We start from the raw sequence: 25,531 nt of genomic DNA, 5'->3' as shown, positions 1-25,531 counted from the left end.
TATATTTTCATAAAGAATACTGTTGAATTCATTTCAAAACATATATATTTCTTTCGAACTAACTGTTTCACTTCCTCCTGGAGAGTGTATCTCTAGAGGCTTTGAATTCTTATAAGTGGATAATCAGCCAATTTCTTGTAAGATGGATTACACATTTGCCTCCACTGAAATTCCGTGTATCTCTCCTGCCCTAAATTGGAAGCTTCTGGAATATACTTCTGGAGGATGAGAAACACTAGTCAGAAAAAGAGAAGAGAAATACATTTATCAGAAAAGTAATATTATTTAATGAAATATGTCATTGTTACCATTGTTCATCATTACTATTATTACTATTATTTCTATTATTGAATTTTAGGGTATAAGTCAACCAGCCAACCTAAATATTAACATTTATTTTAGCTTTTATGAGATGGCTAAAATTTTCTATATTATTGGTGGGTTTGGTTGCCCAGTTGAATCTAGAGATTGAAGGTCACTCATGAGGAGCAGAGGTTGAACGTAGCCACATAATATCAGTTGCCTAAGGTTCGTCTATACTCAAGTTATGACCAGGGAGCACCAGGCACTAGTTACTGATGACTCGACAGGTCAAACCTCATCTCCATAGGCCTTAATGATTATGTTGTTTGTTTTTCACAATTTGCAAGATTGCGGTCTTTCTCTGCTATCAGATCATTTCCTCTAATGTCTGTAATTATTAATTGCACATTTTTATAATGTATACCAGCAACCAAGGAACATTGTTTTCATTTTTATGCGCCTTCACATTATTTTTTTTCTAAGCATTATTTTTCTGATCTGGAGTCATTTAATTTTTTTTTTATCAAATGTCGCTTTTTGGTAGTTTTGCTTTAAAATAAATCTCACGCCCACTGATATATTATAACCAACCACATAAGAATTTGATTTCAAAATTTATTGTCAGTTTCATAGGACAACATAAGTGCTAATACATCAGTATAATGAGTCAGCAGATTGTTACTTTGCAAAATTATTCTCCTCTGAATAGCCACCAAAAAAAAAAAAAAAAAAAAAAAAAATTATTCGAGCAATTTATTAACCTCTCTGTCTCGGGACCGGGAACCACGAATAAATTTTTCTTCATGTAAGGAAATGAAAGACCAGACTTATTTGATATGGTTGATTTATCGATAGTGGTAATTTTCATTCTAAATTGCCATTATCGCACATTTTTTATGCATATTTGACATATGAGTCTCAAGAGATAGATCATCCAACACTATGGGGCAATTATCTGGGAAATGAAATGTCATTCCCGTTCTCTATCCTTATTGACGTCGGAAATAAAAGCCTACATTAAACTCAGAGTTTGTAAAGAGAGAGAGAGAGAGAGAGAGAGAGAGAGAGAGAGAGAGAGAGGAGAGAGAGAGAGAGAGAGAGAGAGAGAGAGAGAGAGAGAGAGAGAGAGAGAGAGAGAGTATTCTTCGCAGTATTCTTTTTTGGTAACTGACAAATACAAATCTTTTGCAGAAAGAAAAATGTTGTTACCTACGATCGCACATTACAAAATATTGACGTCTTATATTACCTGCGGTTCCATAGCCACCAGCGAATAGGCTGCAAGAACCCGAAGCCTGGAGAGGTATTCGATTATCTTGACACTTTCTGTTGTCTCTTTAGATGTCCTCATACTAACACAACTGATTTATAACGTTGAATTTTCTATGTACCTATAATACCAAACATTTTGCGTAAGGGCAAGTCAATATGTCAGTTCAAAAACGTCAATTGATTTTCCACATATCGTTTTATTCTCCCTATTCCAGAATGAAGTAAAATAACTCAATCAGAATCCAGACTTACATTTTTTGTGATGGTAGGACAATTTACATAATGTCACTTCTACTTTGCTATCGATAATGAAATTTCCCTAACATGTATGTATTTTGAGGTATATAGATGTAGGTTATAGTGACTGCAACATGCAAATTGAACAAGCAACATACATATACATAAAGAAGAGTGCTTTGTCTCCATTTCTTCCAAGCAGTGCACATAGTAACCACTATTGGATTTCACTTAATTTAAATGACAAGAGCTGTTGATTGTAACACGAGCTAATTTCGACTCATTTTTTGATTGCCATTTTCAAATTGTCATTTTCTATACCAATATCAACCTTATTGACAAATGCTGTTGAATGTACAGATGCAATTGTCACCCTTATGTGACCTTTTGGGAGCCTTTAAATGTAGGTGTTATAACAAAATAGAGCGAGTTAGGAGCTCGTCTTATCCTTATGTCCCAATCACTCCTGCCAGGTTGATGACCTCTTAAGTGCCTTGAGCCCCCAGCCCGCCTCCCAGCTTACGTCTTCGTCTGTTGTATCCTTCCAACGATGTCCACCACCAACCCCATCGCATATGTCCACGCAGCTATAGTGAAATCTCTGTTCTTCACTAGTAGAGATACTTTTGCAGGGTTTCAGTGTGCTGAAGTTCAGTTCTGCATCAAGGGTGTGACCCACTCAAGCAGCCAAGCAGATTATCATTGCAATCCTGTACTACACCTTTCCGGAAATTTCAGCCTTTTTTGCAAGCGAAGGGAAACCTCTATACAATATGATGCCCCCAAATCCTACCTCCTGGAACAGTACTCATAGGTGCCAGATGCACTTAACGCTAAGATTTTTCATCTCTCTCAACAACCACCGGGTGATCAAAAGGTGTCAATGGCCGTCAGTCATATGATCACTATTGCTAGCCTTCAGCTTCCTGTAGATGGTTCTCCTCATAAAGTGAGCCTAATTCATGCCCTTTATGTACAAAGACTGCCGTGGTTGTATGAACCCCTCTAATCAATGTTGACGCAATTCCCAATAAAGATCTGATGATTTGAATCAAAGTACTTATGGACAGACACTTCCCCACTGTTTGATTCCCATAATATTCAGTACCCTATCAAGACAATGGGGACATTTGTCCTCACGCTGCTTAGCATCTGGTAAACACACATTTGAAAATATGAAAGAAATTGGCCTTTGTCAAAAGGTGTCAAACTCATGGCGATTTCCCATCCACATCGTCTTGACAAAGAATGAATCCTTATGCCCTTGTGAGGATTATAGGTGTCTCAACATACAGCTCAAGTTTGACCGAGTTCCTATACCCAACATCGCCATCAATACCCCCTACCTCCACATTGCTAAAGTATTTTCGACTCTTGACCTCTTAATGAGCTATCAACATGGAACCATGAACCTAAAAGACATTGTAAAGGTAGCCATCACCACATATACTTTCAGTTACTACTACCTTGGCCTTCATAATGCAAGGAGTCCACATTTCAATGACCCATGGACGGAATCTTAGGTGACCTCCTCTTTGTGTATGTTACGTATATGACATACTGGTATTATCCTCCTTAACAGAAGATCACTTTCATCACCTATACATCATCCTCAATTGCCTGCTGCAGAACAGCGTTTCAGTCAGTCAGGTATGGCAAATATACCTTGTAACCAAGTAAGTGGCATTCTATGGTCATCACATAATTCCTGAGGCATCCACCCCCTCCCTGAGAAGGTATAAGCAGTACAAAAATTACACACGCTAAAACTGTCAAAGCACTGCAGACTTTCTTAGGGCATGGTGATAATGCTATAACTGGTTCTTCCCAGCCATCGCCACCACTCTTGTCCTCCTATACAAACTCACTAAGGAAAACTCAGAAATCCGGAAGTGAGGCTTTAACAACTCAGGTTCAGTAATTGGTAGGTGTGAAAATGAAATAAGACAATTCTTCTTAATTTCGCTATTCTGGTATAGCCTTTATTAAGGCTTCAATGTCTAAATCACAAAGCGGAACATATACTGCTCAGAAACGCTCTATTGAGCAAAATTTCCTAAATATCATTATCATTCACAGTATAATGATAATAACCTCCTCACACTTCCGTTCATCCATTCTTAAACTGGAAGAGAGAAATCCCTTTATAACACGTGCACTAGAAGCATCATCAGTTGTGTTTCTCCCCAAACACAAACGTTTAGATATCGCCTTTGCTTATTTCCAAGGATCTACAAAAAGACACAAATATGTATCCATGAATAGCGTGGTGACCTCTTTTGGGAAGGGATTAATGTACACATCACAAATTAAAATAAAGAAAATAGCATTAGCTAGTAACATCAGAAAACGCCCATGAGATTTTTACTTTCATTATTTTCAGTAAATAATACAGTTCAATTACTTTAGCATGAAATAAACTATGAAAAATCAGACTGTGTATAAACAGTAATTATATAAATAAAATAAAACAAATAAAATGCCAATGATAATATGCAAATATACTTATACATCAATATAATACAGGGCTGATATATATAAATATATACAGAAATATTTTGATTTGTCACAGAGGCACCTTTCAGGAGGCGGCCTTCTTCAATGCAAATAAAGACCTATCAACTACTAATACTTTCAGCCTTCTCATGAAAATGCACCTTCCCTAATCTCCACTGAAGCCTCTGACATTGCTGTAAAGTTAATACACTAACAAATGATCAATGGATCATCCTGCCAATTGCCCCTCTCCACTTGAAAACTGTCTAAAGCAGGATCTAGTCAATCTACCTTCATCTGTTAAATACTGGCATTGTATTTGGCTTTCTGTCACTCCTGCCATTTCTTTGAGGGCATGTCCTTTGTCATTTCCATACACTACTTGCCCCTTGTGCATGTCTTTCTGCTATTTTTGGAAGACAACTGTGCTATTTAGCACATCCTTGACCAACTGAATCCCATAATAAACACTTTCTGAAAACACTCTGGTTTCCCTCCAACTAGGAATGAATGACAAGGCCTTAGCATAAGCCCAACGAAAGGACACAAAGTAGCAAACCTGTATGACATTCAGCATGTCTTTCTCTTATGAAAATGTTTCCTGCTATAACTTCAATGCCCCCTTCTTGTTTGATGGGAGCATTGGTAGGCGACACCCGTGGATACCTTCCTCCAGGCACAGACAGGTGTTTTAATTGATCCATGGCCTCTTACACCCATCATGATGATCTACTGCACAGCTACTGAAGTTGAGTCCACATAGCAAAGCATTGTTAAGGATGCCAAGGATTAGGTCCATGTCCTTATTTCATGCCAAGCTTCATAGATACATCAAGAAAGGGATTTGGGTGAGGCAACTAATTAATATCAGCGTTGTGTTGCTCACATTAACGTTAACATGGTTGTTCCCTACACACTTCAAAAGTACTCCGTTATCTTTTCACAGCATTTGATTAGGCTATTATTATTATTATTATTATTATTATTATTATTACTGAGATACTACCGCTAGAGAGTTATGGGGTCCTTTGACTGGCCAAACAGTACTAAATGGATCCTTCTCTCTGGTTACGGTTCTTTCCTTTTCCCTACTTAGACACCGAATAGTCTGGCCTATTCTTTACAGATTCTCCTGTCCTCATAAACCTGACAACACTGAGAATATCAAACTATTCTTCACCTCTCAAGGGGTTAACTACTGCACTCTAATTTCAGTGGCTACTTTCCTCTGGGTAAAGGTAGAAGAGACTCTTCAGCTATGGTAAGCAGCTCTTCTAGGAGGACACTCACAAAATCAAACAATTGTTCTCTAGTCTTGGCTAGTGCCATAGCCTCTGTATCATGGTATTCCACTGTCTTGGGTTAGAGTTCTCTTGCTTGAGGGTACACTCGGGCACACTGTTGTATCTAGTTTCTCTTCTTCTTTGTTTTGTTATAGTTTTTAAAGTTTATATAGGAAATATTCATTTTAATGTTGTTACTATTCTTAAGATATTTTATTTTTCATTACTTCCTTTCATGACTGGGCTATTTTCCCTGTTGGAGCCCCTGGGCTTATAGCATCCTGCTTTTCCAACTAGGGTTGTAGCTTAGCATTTGATAATGATAATGATAATAATATTATTATTACTAGCCCTAGTTGGAAAAGCAAGATGCTCTAAGCCCAAGGTCTCCAATAGGGAAAAATAGCCCAGTGAGGAAAGAAAATGAGAAAATAAATATATGATGAGAACAAATTAACAATAAATCTTTTTAAAAACAGTAACACGTCAAAACAGATATGTGATATATAAACCATAAAAAGACTTCTGTCAGCCTGTTCAAGATAAAAACATTTGCTGCAACTTTAAACTTTTGAAGTTCTACTGATTCAACTACCCGATTAGGAAGATCATTCCACAACTTGGTCTAGAATACTATGTAGTATTCAGCCTCATGATGGAGAAGGCCTGGCTATTAGAATTAACTGCGTGCCTAGTATTACGAACAGGATGGAATTGTACAAGGAGATCTGAATGTAAAGGATGGTCAGAATTATGAAAAATCTTACTCAACATGCATAATGAACTAGTTATCTTGAAACCATCTCCATGCAAGATACAACATACAGCTCATGAACTACAGCCTTACTATGAGGATGGATAGCAAAATTTGGCCTCTCAGAGCATATTACTTCTCACTGAAATAACACTTTTATCTCTAAATATCAGACATTATTACGGTATTTACTCGGCATCACACTTCATTACACTAACATTTCATTACAACTCTGCAGCCAACAAAATGATAGAATATTTTCATTGTATCCCCAAAGCTGTTCTGATGTCACACTGTACCAAGTCTAACTGATTTCTACCAGCTTCCCTTAGACCTACTTGGAGTGAGGACTACTTGAAAAGTAGCATCAGTAGCAAAAATATTAACTGGTGACTTGTGTGTTGTACCCGTGGAATGTTTTTGTCCACCAACTCCTCCGATGATCTTCAGCACCTACATTAAATTGGGGAGAAATTTATCCCCTTTTCGTTAAGCTTACATGCTACCAACAAAGCATCACATACCGAAAGACCCACACACTGCAACACACGTCATTATTTTCACCATCACTTCAAAGCCAAAGCTTACACTCCAATGCATGGGCCCATTCGTTGTCATCCATCGTACTCTAAAACTTTTCTTCCTGAACACTTGTAGTAAAGTTGATTACGTCACCATTGATCACCTAATAGCTTCGTACCTCAAGCAAGACGGCCCCCAAAAGTATGACTCTCTAAGGCAAGTAGCCTTCTTTCGCATCTATGTCTGCTTTGGGGATGGGTGAGGAAGAAGAACCATGTAATGAGCTTGCAACAAGAAATGCATATACAAATAAAGAAGAATGCTGTCTCTCTTTTTCTTCCATGCAGATTGCATAGTAACTGCCATTAAATTCCCACCAATTCATGAAACAGTAAATTTTTAACTGTATTTTTATTACCGTTATTTTTTTTTATAATTTTATGCCAATGTCAACGTTTTTGACAAAGCCATGGAATGACTTGCGACATTGCCACCCATATGTGATCCTTTGGGAGCATATATATATACTAGTGTTGTTTGCAGCATAAAGAAGTAATTTTGCCACATTGTGGTGGTGGATAACATGAAGTCATGAACTGAGAGATCAAATTTATTTCACTGTTGGCAAATCGTCCCTTCATAAGATTTTTAGGAAAATTGACTTTAAATCTGTCAAGAATGATGATCGTGAATTACTTATGAAGAGCTCGCCATTGACTCATACCTCTTTCAGGTATGCCACATGATGATTCTGATAATCTGATTTCAGATTTTCCTTGTAGATTTGCCAATTAGGTTGTAAAGAAAAGCTAGTTCTAATATATGAGAATTATGCATTGAGATAGAACGGATAAAAAAAAGGTTTATTCCTAAGTATACCGTATGAATTGTATATATGCATATCACGTAAAGACTGTAAATTGCAACATCAAAAGCATATGGAAATAACAGGCAAAAAATAAAACTGGCTTATTGAAGGAAGGTGCAGATAAAGCTATATGAGCTGCCTTTCTTTTAAAATACACACTCTTTGTAATGGTGGTTCATTATATAATGTATGATGTTAGCAGCCCCGTTCAGTGTGGATACTCAAATCAGGAAAGTAACATTCCATGGTCTATGATATCGTGTATTCTGAACAAAACTATGAGCCATTGACCGAGATAACTGAAATAAAAGGAAAAAACTTTAAGGTTTATGCCTGTAAAGCTATACTATGATTAAAGAAAATATGGTTATTATATGATACTTTAATTACTAGTGAGACTAATTCGCATATGAGAAATGGATCAGTGCTGGCTAGTTTGGTATTTTTCTCTATATGTTTAATAGGGGATGGAGCATAATAACATACATATCAGTCTATTAAAATGTGAAATATGATTTTCATTTAAAGTCCATTGTTTACATCTGAGAGACTGAGGGGTACTTATTGCGCATGCGTTTTTCCCCATGGTTTGGGGAGCTTTTTGTGCATTTACAATGACGTTTTTATTTATTTATTTATTTATTTTATTTTTTTTCAAACCAATTAACAGCTTACAAGTACTTCTTTCTAAGTTCCCGAATGTTGTTCTATAACAGCCATTTTCTCCCACCTTCGTCTTCAGTTTAAACTTCAATACAATGAAGTAAAGACATCACCAGGAAGGAACTTGAGAGAAGTAGGCTACATAAATCTTTTTCGAAATTTAGTGTGATTTCATTATGTCAGCAATTGATTATGATGTAATTGCTCTCCGTTCAGTGTATATGTTTTGTTGCTCATGCGAAATTTAAAAAAATAACCGAGAAATAATGCCTGAAAGGTCCGATTATGGCTTGAATTTTAGGACGACCAACACATTATGAAATTCAAAGCTTCAGTAAAGATTACAAAGATAAAAGAAAAGAAAAAAAATGGTGTCAATCTTAAGGTAAGGAATTATTTCTAATTTTATCATAATGTAAGGAATTATTTGGAATTTTATAATAATGTAAGGAATTATGATTTTATCATAATGTAAGGATTTATTTGGGATTTACTTCGTCATAATGTAAGGATTTTTGGGCTCAGGCCATGTCGTCCTGATGGAAGTTCCTATAAGGTAGCTTTCTAGGGTACATTTGATTACAGTGATATTCCCAGAGAATTTTACTGTAAGGTATCCAGAATTCTAACTCCTGGAGCGAATATCCCTAAATAATCTCACAGGGATATCGCATAAGATCAGAGGACATATTCTTGACACGTCACATAGCTATCTTCACCCCGAAAATTATTAACGTTTCGAGGGGGAATAGTGACAAGAATCTGAAACGAGAATGAAAAGAGAGCCGCTCATAAGGCATCTCTCCTATTCCGTTTCCAGTGTGTATCTGATGAAGGCGGTAGCGCCCTCTTTATTCCTTTTCCTGTAGCTCAACTACTCGGTGTTTTCCCTTGTGTTCTCTCGTTATTTTGGATTTAATTCAACTTTTTGATGACTTCTCTGGCCTCTTCTGCCTCTGGAAAGTTGAGTATTATCTTTACTATGTATAAATGTAAGCTCTTGTCGTTTTTAATTAAATCAAAAGTGATTTTAACGTAAACAAGAGCTGTTGCCTACCGGAGGCATCCTGGATGCTGTCGCTCGCTCTTATGGGTCAGTTAGTTAGCTAGTGCGACGTTCCTGGTTTGTTACGCTTTAATAATTTTGCTATTTAGCTACTCTAGAAATGCTTATATTGTTAGATCAGTGTTAGCTCGGTGTATTCGACACAGGTCGAGGTACCGATCCTGCCTTTCGCGAGGCTCGTAGCCTAGACGTTTGGCACTAGTACTTTCACGCATGGTATAAGTTTTTCCGAGTGTTATTTTATTGAAGCTATAGGCAAATATCTTATACATGTAAGATATTGTTGAATGTTTTTTCCAAGATTGTATACGAGAGAGTTTCGGTGATTTAGGTAATCTATTCTCATCTTACCTAATCTAGTATTCTAGGTACAGTAGTATACTTTCGCACATCCCCGATTGTTCTTTTTCTCCTCCGGAGGCTAAGTTTAATCCCTCTCTCCCTCTGTAAGCCTTTGGCTTAATCCTAGTAGTTCTATCTGAATAATAATTCAGGTATAACTATTCTAGGATATGTCTCTCCTAACCTGATAACCAGAGTGACTGGTTTTTTGGGTTAGGGCAGAACATCAGAGTTTGTAGTCTTTAGTCTGATTCTTCCTAGCAAAGAGAATGAGTCTCCTTTGCTAGGTTAGGGGCGGACACAGGAAGCTTTGATTCCCTGGTCCATGTTGGAAGGATTCTGTACGAGATGTTTTCTTCCTCTAGTGGCCTAGCAGACTGTCCTGTGTTGTTTTTCTCGGGCTGGAGAATGAGTTTTCTCTGTTGCCCGGTGAAATAACTTCACCTAACTTTGTTCTGGTTGGGAGGAGGTTAGCAAGTATTGCCAATCTTCCTCCCTAATAGACAACTCTTAGTTAGGATGTGCTTTCCTAACGGCTGAGTGTCTCCTGCTAGAAGTCTATAGGACCCTTATCCCTTCCCCACCTCTCTTTCTTTTATTTTCTTTTAGCCGTAGTCCTACTTCCGTACCTAGTATAGGTTAGGATGGAGGACAGGCTCAGCTCTCTGCCGGCCGGCACTATGTGTCAGCCGGCAGAGACCCTTTATTCTTTGCAGAGTGACCCCAGACCTCCCTTGGTCTCCCTTCCATATCCGTCTTTAGAGCCCAGCAGACTATGGATTCTTTGGAAGCCTGGATGTTACATTCTCCCCTTCCATAAGTTCACTCTTTCTGGATGGAAGGTCGTATGGCATGCCGCCCTATAACCTTACATCCATACTTTTTCTCTGACTATTGTGTTGCACCAAGGTAGAGGTTCTTTGATTCTTGGCTACTGTCGGTGGGATGGTTTTATTACCTTTGCCGGCCGGCAGTGGAATCACAGCCCGAATTCGCTGGCCGCTATGATTAGCGGCCGGCAGCCGGGTTATAGTGTTTTCAGCCGTCGGCTGGCAATGATTCCCGGCCGCCATACAGTCGCGAATCAGTGGACTGCCGCCTATTAGTTAAAGATAATATATCTTTGATCTATAAAGGGGTAGTTGCCGGCCGGCACAATAACATGCGATGTACATTAGTTGCTATATTTGTAGTGTAGTACACATTGCATTAGTAGAAACTGCTGTACAGAGTTTGTGATAACACTAATGTTCTTCATCATACTTAATGTTATCTTGTACAGCCTTTTGTTGAGACCGTACTTTATATAGAAAGTGAGTTCTTTCTGTATTCTTTCAATCCCGTATATTAAAACTACACATTAAATTTCTGTTTAGGAAATTACATAAGGTATTCTAGGATAGAATTAAACTTAGTTTTAATATTTTTGGAGGTTACAGCAATTGACTGAACAGGAAATACAAGTATGTGTCTTTCCTTCTTTTTTTTGTAGCTTTTCTATATAAGCTAAATGTTTCAATATAAGTGAAAAGCCTTCACTTGATACTCATGGATTTTTCTTCTCTTTACAGGAGGACCATCCGAAGTGCGGGAGTGTGTTCTGTAATGTCCGCAGTAAGAACTTCTGTGAACATCATTATTGCAGGAGGCACGCCGCATGCGAACCTCCAGAGGTGTCTCCGCTATTGGGACGCTCAGGTTTGTACAGTTTGTTTTAACCTGATTACCGAGGCTTTTGACGACCCTAAGTCAACGGAGTCAAGGAATGCTGCCAGGGAAAAGTTACGATCCTGGGTGAGGGGTTTTCAGAAAAACACCTCAGGTCCCTACCTTTCTAATGAGAAGATGAGGGCCTACCTTTTCCCTAAAGCATCGGCTGATGCAATCATCCCCCAGCCTCAGGTGGAGATACCAATTGCCCTGAATCCGGTAGATTCTGAAGTCTCAGCCGCCCTTCAAGACATCCAAGTGGACGATAGGATGTCGGAGGTGTCGGATTCTACTGAGAAGGACCTTCTAGGAGAAGGTCAGGAGGAGGAGCTGTTTCAGACTCCTCAAGTAGAAGAGCAAGAAATCGACGAAATGTCGGGTACGTCGGTTCCGGACCCAGAACCGGTTCCTTCTACATTGTCTGCTCTCCCAGATGAACTGGGAAGGACTCTTTCTTCCATCGTTGAGATGATCCAACAAATTCAAAGGAAGAATGATGAGAAGGAAGCTGCAATGAAACTGGAGTTACGTAGACTTGCAGCATCACGTGGGCCCCAGAAGCGGCTCATCGTGAAGGATCTTCCCTTGTGCTCGAATACCAATCCTTGGAAGTATGCCGAACACATACCAATGACAACCGGGGAGATCGTGATCTCAGAAAAGTTGGGAGCAATTCCCCTGGAAGAAGTGGAATTTTGGCCCAACAAAGATTTTTATCCGGACTGCTATGCCCGTCTTAGGAAGGAGCCAGCCTTAAAGGATGAGACGGAGCAGGAGGTCATAGTTTTTTACCATAGCAAAGCTCAGACGTTAGTATCGAGCTCGATGAAAGAGAGGGGCTTCACTAACTCAAAGGTGCCCGCCTTGAGTAGAAGCTTCCCTCCTTTGTGGCCTCTCCTACCAGAGCTTTTCCCTTCTTGGAAAAGGGATATAAGGCTGCCTTAAATGCGGTGGAGGCAGGGAAACCATGCCCCTCCTTGGAGGAGTGCAAGCCGTTATCTCTGACCTTGCCCTTGAACCAAGAAGACTGGAAGGACGTACACCTTACCTTCTCAGTTGGGAAACTAGAAGCTGATATTGCTGAACGCCAGTTCGGTGAGGCGCTTCCAAAACTGTCGGAGGCTTTCTTGCGTAGAGAGTAAGAGACAAAGGAAAGACTTGCGGCATCGATGTCATTGCAATCAACACTAGAAACGATGGCAAGTGACACCAAGAACCAGGACATGTTCATGGTTGTGGCCAAAACCCATCTGGCCACAGTTACGAAGGATTTCTATAGCTTTATTAAAGCTAGGAGAGCCTGTAGAGAGTTCGTGTTCGCCTCGGTTGCGGTGAGGCACGAACCGAGGAAACTGATCTCCTCTCGTATTTGGGGTAAAGACCTCTTTCCCAATGAAGTGGTTAAAGAGGTAGTAGACAAAAGGCCTAGGCCATCCTCTCGGCCGGCTAAACCCTACCGACAGCAACATCAACAAAAACTTCCTGTGACCGCGGTGCCTCAGACAGTGGCACAACCTCCAACCACGTACCAGCTGATACCTCAACAAACGGCGACACTGTCACCAATTCTTAACCCAGCCTCCAAAAGGCACACTTCTTCCTTTCGTTCGAGAGCCAGAGGAACAGCCAGAGGTTCTTCTAGACGCCCTTCAAGAGGAAGGGGAACCAGGGTAGGACGCGGTCAAGGAGGCAAGGCCTCAGGTCCACAACAGCAGAAGTAGATACTTCCAGTAGGAGGGAGATTACAGCTTTTTAGGGATCGCTGGACCTTCGATCCCTGGGCCCACAACCTAAATAAGAATGGACTAGGTTGGAGCTGGAGCAGTCCTCCACCTCAATTTCCTCAATTCTTCCAACACTCAACCCCCGCTCTGGAAGAATATGTCCAAGAGCTCTTAGTCAAAAGAGTAATCTGGAAGTCTAAGTCCATCAAATTCCAAGGAAGGCTGTTTTGTGTTCCAAAGGAGGACTCAGAAAAACTCAGAGTCATTCTGGGCATATGCTGTGTCTATAGACTTGTCTGACGCTTATTGGCACGTTCCAATTATTCGTCACATCTCCCCTTACCTAGGCTTCAAGTTAATTTGATAACTTTACGCCTTTAAAACCATGCCTTTCTGGCTAAACATAGCCCCAAGGATTTTCCCGAAGCTCGCGAACGCAGCCGTCCATCAGTTATGCCTAAAAGGGGTCCAAGTAGTAGCCTACTCGGACGACTGGCTGGTGTGGGCAGCATCCAGGACAGTATGCATACAAGCTTCTAAGATAGTGATCCAGTTCCTGGAACATCTGGGATTCAAGATCAACATCAAAAAGTCTCGTCTTTCTCCAGCTCAAAAATTTCGGTGGTTGGGAATCCACTGGAATTTGGAGTCACATCGACTTTCCATTCCTAGTAAGAAGAGGAAAGAAATAGCAGGATCTTGACTATTGAAATCCAAACAGATATCAAAACACGAACAGGAGAGAGTGCTGGGCTCTCTACAGTTTGCTTCGATAACAGATCCAGTGCTAAGAGCACAGCTTAAGGATGCAACAGGAGGCTGGAGAAAATATGCATCAAACGCGAAGAAATAGCACCTGTCAGCAGTTCACATTCAAGAGTTCTGCAATGTGACTGCGGACGCTCTATCTAGTTTTACACCTATAGAGTCAGAATGGTCCCTTGACGCATGATCGTTCTCCTTCATCTCGAGTCAAGTCCCAGAGCTGCAGATAGGCCTCTTTGCGACGAAAGACAACAAGAAAATAGTTCGTTACGTGTCCCCTTACGAGGATCCGTTAACGCTATGTCCCTGGGCTGGATCAGATGGTCCTGTATCTATCTGTTCCCTCCGCACACCTCCTTTTGAAGGTCCTCGAAATGTTGGGATCCTTCAAAGGGAAAGCTGCAATAGTGGCCACAAGTGGCCAAATAGCGTGTGGTTCCCTCTGGCATTGGAACTATGATTAAAATTCGTTCCGCTACCGGATCCATCCCTGTCTCAGCGAGTACAGAAGTCGACTGTCTTTGCTCCATCACAGAAAACACGGAACCTACATCTCATGATTTTCTCTCCTTGACGATGAAAAAAAGATTCGGTGTTTAAAAGTCGGTTTAGACTTTTGGAGGAAACCAGAAGACATTATGAGGCTTCAGGGAAGAAATAGCTATCCTTTGTCAAGGTGAAGAAACTGAAAGATATCCCGACAGATTCCTATTTATCATTCTTCATTCTCCTTCATGAGCAAGGTTTAGCAGCCTACACAATTCTATTGTTCAAGCCTCCCTTGACAAATCAGATACCATATGCCTTACAGATCGACCTTTCTAACGACGTTCTTAATGAACTAGCCCTTCAGCGCTTCCAAAGACCGTTTGCTTGGTCATTAGATATGATTCTTCATTGTGTATAAATAATGAACAATGAGGAATGGGCTTAGATGGTTTTGAATTTAAGTCATATTTCTGTTTGTACTCGCCTTGGGGACCAGAGTTAGTGAATAGTGGCTCTCTCTACAGAGGAAGGCCACGTCCAGTTCTTGGAGGGAGAACTGATTCTATTTCCAGACCCAACGTTTCTTACCAGGAACCAGCTACCCACCAACAGGTGGGGTCCCTAGAGAATCTGCCCTCTGGAGGAAGATGCATCTCTATGTCCAGTGGAGTGCCTAAAGGTCTATCTTCATAGAACTTCAGACTTTATGGGAGGACAGCTGTTCAGAAGAGAAACCCTGGGTTCAAAGTTATCTATAAATAAGGGTGAAATTCACCCGTGTTATTCGCAGAACGGATCCAGACAGTACACCCGTTAGTCATGATCAGAGGAAAGTTGCCTCCTCCATAAAATTTCTTTAATTATATGGACTTTGAACATCCTTGGTAGTCATGCAAGGCGTTCTTTATGCACTATGCGAAGCAAGTGGAGCAACTTATGAGATCTGTGGTAGCAGCAGGTAGAATTCTTTAACCTTTTGTTTTAAGTCTGCGACGAACAGTGTAATTAATTTGGGACGATTAATTAAGAGGGTGCGCGTGTAGTCACTGTATGTTACTACACGCTGAGCGATAGGCCACGAAAGTGTCCTTACGAACTGTCCCATTGACGTCGGTAATCTATAGCATAATACGGACACTTGTGCCAAGCGTTTTTTACGCTAGTGTATGTAAACAGTATACAGACTATATCATTATTATTAATAATTCTATTGAAGTGGCAAATCTGTTTCCTAGTAGATGAAACAATATTTTCTCTTGACTGTTTTTCTTTATGCTTTTATGCATATCATCCACATTATATAAATTTTATAAATGTGATCTGATATGTTCGTTTATTAAATTTTAATAAACTAGTTCATAATGAACCCTGCGTCTTTTCGCCCACACTCATTTTATTAGAAATGTACTGAGCATTAGGATTAAAATATGGATATTTTTATCATGGTATGTCTTTCAAGACGGTTCCCTGATTCAAGCAAAAGTCCACTCACTCTAACCCTTCCTTGGAAGGATTGATGTGGTACCCTTACGGGTTGGTGGCAAAGAAGCAAAATTTGTTTCTATGCGGATACAACCATTATCCAATAATTACTAAGAGTGGTCACTTTGGGGAAGGTGTCACAAATTCATTCTGACTTTGGCGACTCTTATACAAACTTTGCTTTATACTGTATAGGGCGAGACCACTATACAAGCTTGTCATTTTGTCATCCATAAGTTTTTATGTACTCCTCGAGACTTTTCCAGAGTCTAGTATGACTCATCCCTGTAGGGGGCAGGAAGCACTAACATAGTTCATGCTTAGATGAAATGATGTATGACGGTAACATCATAGGTCTCTAGGTCTAGACGGACCAGGAAAATACTTTCTTGAGAGTACGGCACAGATTGATAATCCACAGATACAGTAATGCTCTGGTAAACTTCCATCAGGACGACATGGCCTGAGCCCAAAAAACTGATTTTGAGCGAAGCGAAAAATCTATTTTTGGGTGAGGTAGCCATGTCGTCCTGATGGACCCGCCCTTCCTTTTATTGTAAAAGGGCTGGTTCACCCCTCCCTATAATAGAGTATCTGTTCCACCTCGTATATCGCTACAAGGAATAAAGAGGGCGCTACCGCCTTCATCAGATACACACTGGAAACGGAATAGGAGAGATGCCTTATGAGCGGCTCTCTTTTCATTCTCGTTTCAGATGCTTGTCACTAATCCCCCTCGAAGCGTTAATAATGTTCGGGGCGAAGATAGCTATGTGACGTGTCAAGAATACGTCCTCTGATCTTATGCGATATCCCTGTGAGATTATTTAGGGATATTCGCTCCAGGAGTTAGAATTCTGGATACCTTACGGTAAAATTCTCTGGGAATATCACTGTAGTCAAATGTACCCTAGAAAGCTACCTTATAGGAACTTCCATCAGGACGACATGGCTACCTCACCAAAAAATAGATTTTTCGCTTCGCTCAAAATCCGTTTTTTTTTTGTGATTTACCTCATGATGTAAGGATTTATTTGTGATTTACTTTTAGTTTGTGACCTAAGAAGGGTGGTCCGGCCAGTAGTTGTGACCTGGGAAGGGGGTCCGGGGACTTGCCCCCAGCCAGGGCTTGTGAGCTGGGAAGGGGGTCCAGGGGGCTTGCCCCTGGCTAGGGGCTGTGATCTGAGATCTACTAGGTTAGGTTAGGCGGGTTTGTTAGGTTCTGTACCGTTTTACAAATCTCGAAAGTGTTAAATAATCATATTTGGCCTGTTTTCAGCCAGGTACATGAACCATATATTTGTCTAACTGGCTATCTAGTCCTTATTTTGCCTTTCTGATCATTATTATTTCTGCAAATTACTCGTTTATGACATTTCCCCACCCTAAAAACCCTGGTTTCCACCTGGTGTCCACCAAATTGTCTTTATGTAAGGGGGTCCAAAAACTCATGAACGGTGGTTTGCCCCGATAATCATGGTCAGAAAGGCATAGAACACAAGATAACGAGTAGGAAAAATATATGGTTCATGTACTTGGCTAGAAATTAAAGTATCATATATTTACCAAAAATGCAATGCCAATGGGGATAACAGAAATTACAGAATTACATATTTCACATTGATTAATGAAGTTTACCACAACTATGGGGACTTGTATTCACCTAAAACAAAGGAGTAATAAGAACATTAATGGTAGCTCTTCCTTTGCTTCTAAAACTAAGAGAGCATTTGTTTTGATTGTGTTAATTCTATCCTGTAGACCGGGAAATAACCAATCCAACAGGGTACACTATACTATAAGTAATGTTTCTCAAAATATATGTAATTATCTAACTGTGTATGTCGATGGCAGTGACAATGGCTCCCCTAAATTGCTATAAGAATTTAATCAATAACTATACTATTGGGGAATAAGAGATTCCCAACAAAATAAAAACTTACAGTATATAGGTGGATATACAGTAATCCATATAAAATATAAATATACGGTTAATGACCTCTTATTCCTCCCTGATGGGGACTTCCTTGTTGTACTTTCTAATAATATTATAACAGCGTTTGCCATTCTCATCAAGCCAGGCATCTGATGGTAGCACTTTAATTTTTCTAATATAGCCAGTTTCATCTGGTTTTGTTTACGCTACTCAGCCTAACATCCACTAATTGCGAGGCCGATTATAGTCTTTGATTACAACAATATCATCAATTTCTACATTTCTTTGAGGTTTTAACCAATTTGGCGTATTTATAGATTGTAAAAATTCTCTTTGCCATCTTCTCAATAACTGATTAAGAAGATATTGTACACCCCATTTATTCATTTCTTTTTTAGATATGTTCTCTTTTACAAAATTATCTGGAGGTGGGAATATTACCTTAAATTTCAATGTAAGAAAATGATTAGGTGTCAAAGGTTCTACATTTAAAGGATCATTCAAGTTATCTGTGGGTAATGGTCGGTTGTTTGCAATATTTCTTTGCTTCAGTCATGAATGTTCTCAAAGACTCATCATTTAAATTTTAATACTGTTAGACAAAAATACATTCAAAATATTTCTAGTAGTTCTTATTTGTTTCTCCCAGACACCATCCATATGGCTTGCTTGAGGTTGGTCCATTTTAAGTATCAAAAGTCCACATTAGTGTTTCAATATTTTTTTTTTTTTTTTTTTTTTTTTTTTTTTTTTTTTTTTTTTTTTTTTTTTTTTTTTTTATATTTTCGACATTAATTTTTCAGAGGCACCTTGCAAACTCTTCTTTTACACCAATAAAGTTATAAAGTTAATCTGAAGACATTTGTGCGCAATGGCCTTTTCTGCAAACAAATCACTATACGTCTTCAAGAAAGAATCTGTACTAAGAGAATGGTCAGTTTCATGTGCATTGCAATACTTGATGTTATGTATGATATTGGTTATCCAAAAGGGAATGGCACCTTCATACATTCCTGGAATGATATCCTTTCATTAGTGTTGTTCTACATCTCCTCCGATGTCGCTGATTCTTCTTGTTGGGATTTAATGATACGTTGGTATTCTTAAAATATATTTATTCTGCTAATGACTTACATTGCTTCTCAGCTCTCATTGGCTTGTCTCGATAACTTGCAACTCTCAAGTGAGAATATGTAAACAAAACTTGTATGGATACATACAGAAAACAAAAGTGAGCATCGCTCACAAAAAGGTCGAATCCTACTGCAATACAAAAGTAAGAAGAATCACATACTAACTTTAGGACAATTAATGAATGATCAAATCCTTCTTAACATACGCTACTACATTTATGAACTATGCTGAAACACGTTCTAACAACGCAATACTCTGCCACACCACTCTTATTACCCAAAGCGCATATAGTACTACAGTACAAAATACTTAACAGTCTCCTCCCCTTTAACTTAACATCGTACAAAACTACAAATCTAATTTCTCAGGAGGCTTCCCTCTATTCATCCTATATGGAAATGCACTAAATTCATCCTGTACTGGTACTTGAATAGATTCTGAATCTACACCTGATGTTTGAGCATCTTAATTAATATTTGATTTAACTACTTCTAAAAATTTCTCATCTCGAACATTCACATGATCTACAGCATTTTTAACGGCTGTAACTGATCAACATGACGTTTTACAAAATTTCTACCAAATTGAACATCATAATGTAAATTTCTTATCTCTTTTACAATATCTCCTAGTACCAACTTTTCTGGAGTATTATATGATCTCACCATGCAAATAGAATAATGGGAAAAATGTCTTACTTGTGGGAGACTTTCTAAATGCTTATATCCTTTTTTTAAATTACTTTCGAAACTTGGTTACAACAAATCCAACTTACACCTAATCCTCCTCCCCATCAACAAATTTGATGGTTTCACACGTGTTGTACTGTGTGGTGTTGTTCTATAAGACAATAAAAACTTCAACATATTAAAAGATATGTTATTTGAATTTGCCCTTCTGCATTTCATGTTATTCTTAAATCCTTGAACAAACCTTTGAGCCTTTCTATTCGTGGAAGGGTTATATGTTGCTGAAAATGTATGTGCATTAGCATTTACTTCACAAAAACCTTTAGATTCCTGTGAGGTAAACTGTGGACCGTTATCAGTTACTATTCTTTCTGGAATTCCATGTATGAAAAAGATTTTCATTAATTCTTGAATTGTAGCGTATGATGTTGTTGTCTTCATTGGAATTATTTCAGGCCACTTACTGTAAGCATCTTTAACTATCAAAAACAAATAACCTAAGAAAGGACCTGCAAAATCCATGTGCATTCTTTATCATGGATACCTGGGTAATTCCCACGGGTGCATTCTAGCAAATTAAGTGTTGTTCTGTTGCATAGCACAATCCATACAATTTCTTCCAAATAACTCAATATCTTATCTACACCTGGCCACATGACAAAAGTCCTTGCAATAGACTTTGATCTGACAATACCTCGGTGATCAAGCATGTATTTCAGACAAATCTTTATTCCTTAGTGAACTAGGAATAATTAATATTGACCCTTTCATTATACAACCTTATGCTATGCTCAATTCATTCCATATATCTTTATAGACTTAACAATTTACTTCCTGTCCACTTAAGTTTCTACCTGTCATTAAATGCTTCAAAACCTCATTAAGTATTGGGTCTTTCTTGGTATTATGTGCAATATCCTTGGCTGTAATGGGTACGTCACATACTGAAAAAAGCAATATACGGTCATCATACTCTTCTGGTTCTTTTTCTACTGGAAATTGAGATAAAGCATTTGCATTACCCATCTTCGACGTAGGACAATATTCTATATCATAATAATATGCGGCTAACGTAATTGTCCAACATTTTAGTCTTGCAGCTACCAACGTAGGTAAACTTACTTTTGGACCCAATATGGCTAATAGAGGTTTATGATTTGTAACAAGTGTGAACTTTTTCCTTCTATAAAGATGCATATGAAATTTCTTAATTCCATATACGAATGCTAAACCTTTCTTTTCTTTTATTTGAGAGTAATTCCTTTCTGCCTTGTTCTATGCTCAAGAAACTAAAGCAATTGGCTTTTCTGTTCCAACCAGCATTAACCTACATGAGATCATATTGTGCCTAAACTTATGTTCGATGCATCACAAACTAATTTAACTGGTAAATCCTTTTGATAATGTACTAGAAAAGTAGGTGAAGTTATTTCCGGCTTGATTCTTTCAAAAGATTCCTAAAAATCTTTTGCCCAGTTCCACTTTACACCCTGATTCAGTAGATTATACAATGGATGTGCGATTGTAGATAAATTCTGAATGAAATTTCCAAAAAATGTTACTAAACCTAAAAATTAATGTAATTCCTTAACATTATCTGGTACCTTTGTTGATATCACTGCATTAATTTTCTCCTTAGTCTTGTGAAAACCTTTGCCATTGATTACAAGACCTAGGTATTCAACTGAATCAACTTCTGAAATACATTTGCTCCTATTTACCCTAATATTATGTTCCTTCAACTTCTTCAGAACTGCCCGTAATTTTTCTCTATGCTCTCTTTTATCTTTACCAGAGACTGAAACAACATCTATGAAAATAAATACTCCTTGCATTCCTGAAAAAATCTAATCCATAGGTTGCTGCCATATAGCTGGACTACTTGCTACTCTATAAGACAATCTCTTTGGCCTATAAAAAACTAAGGATGTATTTACTGTACATAATTCTTGTGAATTTTCTTCCATGGAAGGTTGTTGAAATGCTTGTCCAAGATCTAACTTAGAAAATAAATTACATCCTGACATAGTTGCAAACATCTCTTTCCGATTTGGTAATGGATGTTGAGTTACCTGAAGCTGTGGATTCAACGTTACCTTATAATCTCCACAGAATCTAACCTGACCGTTTTCCTTCACAATAGGAACTAATGGTGTAGCCCAATCTGAGTATGTAACTTTTCCCAAAAACCTTTACTTTCTAACCTTTTGATTTCTATTTCAACTACACTTTTCGATGCATATGGTACTGTCTAAGATCTAATTTAAAAAATAAATTACATCTTGACATTGTTGCAAACATGTCTTTTGGATTTGGTAATGGATGTTGAGCTACCTGAAGCTGTGGATTCAACGTTACCTTATAATCTCCACATAATCTAACCTGGCCGTTTTCCTTCACAATAGGAACTAATGGTGAAGCACCTATAACCTGAATATCAAAAACATTATAACCTTTAAAAACTCTATTTGTGCCTTCTAATAACAAATTAGGAATGGTTTTATCTGTTTTCTCAGACATAATCGATGCTTCAACTTGCATTACAATTGGTTTACTATTTATGATCACTTCTACCAATGTGTTTCTTTGCACCTTTGTTGATGGGATCAATGTAAAACGCAAAATCAGTTTTTGACCTAACCTTGTCACCATGAACATCTTCCGCATTATTCTCTTGGCTTATAGTATGATCTGTTGCCTTTATTTTCTTTGCGCACTGTTTAGGAAATCTACAAACATTTGAAAAATGTCCCGTCTTTCTACAATTCTGACATTTTTGTCCTGTAGCAGGGCATTTCCTTGCTTCGTATGCAAGATGATCAGTTTTACCACACCTATAGCATTTGAGTTTTTTCTGTTGCTTCTGCGCATAACCGGATTCTGATATTTGTGAGCATTAGAGTTCGGCAATTTCCTATGACTAAGCTTTGACATATTCTTTCTCTGATTCTCATTGTCTTTCAACTTTGAGCCTATCTTGCTAATTTTAGAGTTTCCCATTCTATTGCTTGTAGAATTACCTATTATACTACTTTGCCTATTTGGTGTTTCTACAGGTCTGCCTATAATCAATACCTTCTCTAGTGTTAAATCTTTATCTTGCAATAATTATTTTCATAGCTCTTGTGATGTGCACTGGGCAATGACCTGAGGGTCTACATATGTGGTAAGAGCCTTAATCGCAGCTTCGCTAGTGTCTTCGGTAGGTTGTAGTGTCTTAAACATTTCCCAAACCTCTATACCGGCCATGTGCAGTAATACCTCCTTCTTCTGTGCATCTTTCATACTACCTAAAGCTTCAATGTAAATCTTATATTCTTCACACCACTGTTGCAAAAGAATTAAGTTCAGTAACAATGCTGAACTTCTCCTGAGGCTCGATGTCCAGGGGCATTATTACTTCTTACCTGAATTAGGTTAGACAAAACGGATTTTGAGCAAATCGAAAAATCTATTTTTGGGTGAGATAGCCATGTCGTCCTGATGGAAGTTCCTTTAGGGTAGCTTCCTAGGGTATATTTGACTACGGTGATATTCCCAGAGAATTTACCCTAAGCTATCCAGAATTCTAACTCCTGGAGCGAATATCCCTAAATAAACTTAACATGGGATATCGCGTAATATTAGAGCACGTATTCTTGACTCGCCACATAGGTATCCTCACCCCGAATAGAATTAACACCTCGAGGGGTCAAAGTGGCAAGAAAAAGAAAAACGAGAATGAAAAGAGAGCCGTTAATAAGGTACCTCTCCTATCCCGTTTCGAGTGTGTACACAATGCCGCCGAAGGCGCCATTTTCATTCCTTGTAGCGATACACGAGGTGCTACAGATACTGCAGTATAGGGAGGGGTCCTATAGCCCTTTTTATAAAAAGGAAGGGTGGGTCCATCAGGACGACATGGCTATCTCACCCAAAAATAGATTTTTCCGTTTTTTGGGCTCAGGCCATGTCGTCCTGATGGAAGTATACCAGAGCATTACTGTATCTGTGGATTCTCAAATCGTGCCGTACTCTCAAGAAAGTATTTCCTGGTCAGCATGGAACTAGAGACCTATGATGTTACCGTCATACATCATTTCATCTAAGTACAAACCATGTTAGTGCTTCCTGCCCCCTACAGGGAGGAGTCATACTAGACTCTGGAAAAAGTCTCGAGGAGTACATATACCTATGGATGACTAACAGACAAGCCAGTATAGTGGTCTCACCCTATATGTTATAAAGCAAAGTTTGTATAAGAACCACCAATGTCAGTATGAAATACCGACAAGTCCCCCGGTGTGTCTGTTCTTATCACTGGATTTGACAAAGGTTTATAAACGTGTAGGAATAAATTTTACATATCCACCACCATCCCTATAGGGTATGAAGTCTTTCCTTCTTGGGGAAAGCATAAACCAATGAATGTTTGCTTGTAGCAAGGAACAATCTTTTAGGACTATTCATGTTAAATTATCCATAATTTTAACCCTGGATAGGTACGCTCCTCGGACACCCCTTTAAGGGTATACTCGGACGCGAACGACCCCGACGCCAAAAAAAATTCTTGAAAAATCAGTTTTTGCAGTAACCTCCTTTTTTCTTTTGCCAAAAAAAACTTCAATGAATGCTTAAAACAACTGTAAAGATAAATACTACTCATCTGCAGAAAAACTATTTATTATAAATATTTTAAAAAATTAAGTAGAAAAAAAAAAGACCTGACATAAAAATTCATAAAAAAAAAGTTTATACATATATACACAATTCCTTTTAGGAATTGATTCTTGAATGTTTAGGACACATCTTGATGTATTTTGGACGAAGTCAGACCCATGGAGGTGAAGATCTGAAATGAGAAAAAAAGGGTAACTTATTTTGGCCAAAAAAATTTGTCCAAATTTCATGAATTTTTTTGGGTACCCAAATGAAATAGGAAGTGGCTAATTTTTTTAGGGAATAAACATATGTTATCCTAAAATAGAAATATGTAAAAAAATCTTCATTATTTTGTAAATTACATTTATATCAGGGGCCATATCTAAAGGTAATTTTTTGAGTACTTAGAAATTTCGTAAAAAAATACATATATTTAATATATAATATGATATTTATGCAGGTAAAAATATACCAAAATATCACAAATTCTATAGGGAACAAGAATATATATAGATAGGCCAGCTTACGCTTCGGATATGTCCACAAAATGGCCGCCAACCACACTGACTCAGACTCCCTAATCTGCCACTTGAAATGTAGGAAGGGTATGTCAATTTCAAGGTGTTATTTACTAATCTAATTATTATTGGATAGGCATAAAAATTGTATGGTGGGTTGCTGGATAATTGACGATTATTTTACGACTATAAAATTAAAATTCTGACCCAAAAACATTTTTTTGAAGGGAAATAAAATCGAAAAAAAAAAATGTAAAACAATATAATATTTTAGCTAAAAAAAATTGATGATATTCAATCAAAAAAAAAAGTAAACAAAATTTTCCGACAAATAAACATCTAGAGGAATCATTACTCTGTGATAGTTACTTAGTACGTAGTAATTTTGAAAGAATTGGGAAAAAACGAAAAAATGGCAATCACCGGAAAATCGAACACATACCTATATATACGCCATATCTGGCTAAAAAAAAGATAGGCATGGGTAGCCAGATCATCTAGAAACACTTTCCAACACTATAAAAATATAAGTTTTGCGACACTACTTGCCAATTCCTTACGGTAACATGACTAAGCAAAAAAATGCAAAACAAATAAAAAGGGGCACTCGCGGAAAAATGGCTAACATTCTAATATA

At 38.3% G+C, this 25,531-nt stretch overlaps 1 protein-coding gene across 1 annotated transcript in view; it reads right to left on the bottom strand.

Annotated features, from left to right (window-relative positions):
- LOC137656282 (zinc finger BED domain-containing protein 5-like) overlaps window positions 1–20,761 on the bottom strand; it is a 45,424-nt gene extending 24,663 nt beyond the window's left edge. The window contains exons 1-2 of the mRNA XM_068390453.1: window positions 20,590–20,761; window positions 19,980–20,106 (exon numbers count right to left, since the gene is read on the bottom strand). Coding sequence (XP_068246554.1) covers window positions 19,980–20,106; window positions 20,590–20,761 — 299 coding nt within the window. The remainder of the gene's footprint in view (window positions 1–19,979; window positions 20,107–20,589) is intronic.
- Between the last annotated feature and the right edge of the window lie 4,770 nt (window positions 20,762–25,531).

This window comes from Palaemon carinicauda, chromosome 17 (assembly GCF_036898095.1).
Source record: "Palaemon carinicauda isolate YSFRI2023 chromosome 17, ASM3689809v2, whole genome shotgun sequence".
NCBI classification, from domain to species: Eukaryota; Metazoa; Arthropoda; class Malacostraca; order Decapoda; family Palaemonidae; genus Palaemon; species Palaemon carinicauda.
The sequence above is the reverse complement of the archived record's forward strand: the minus strand, read 5'-3'. Positions and strand labels throughout refer to the sequence as shown.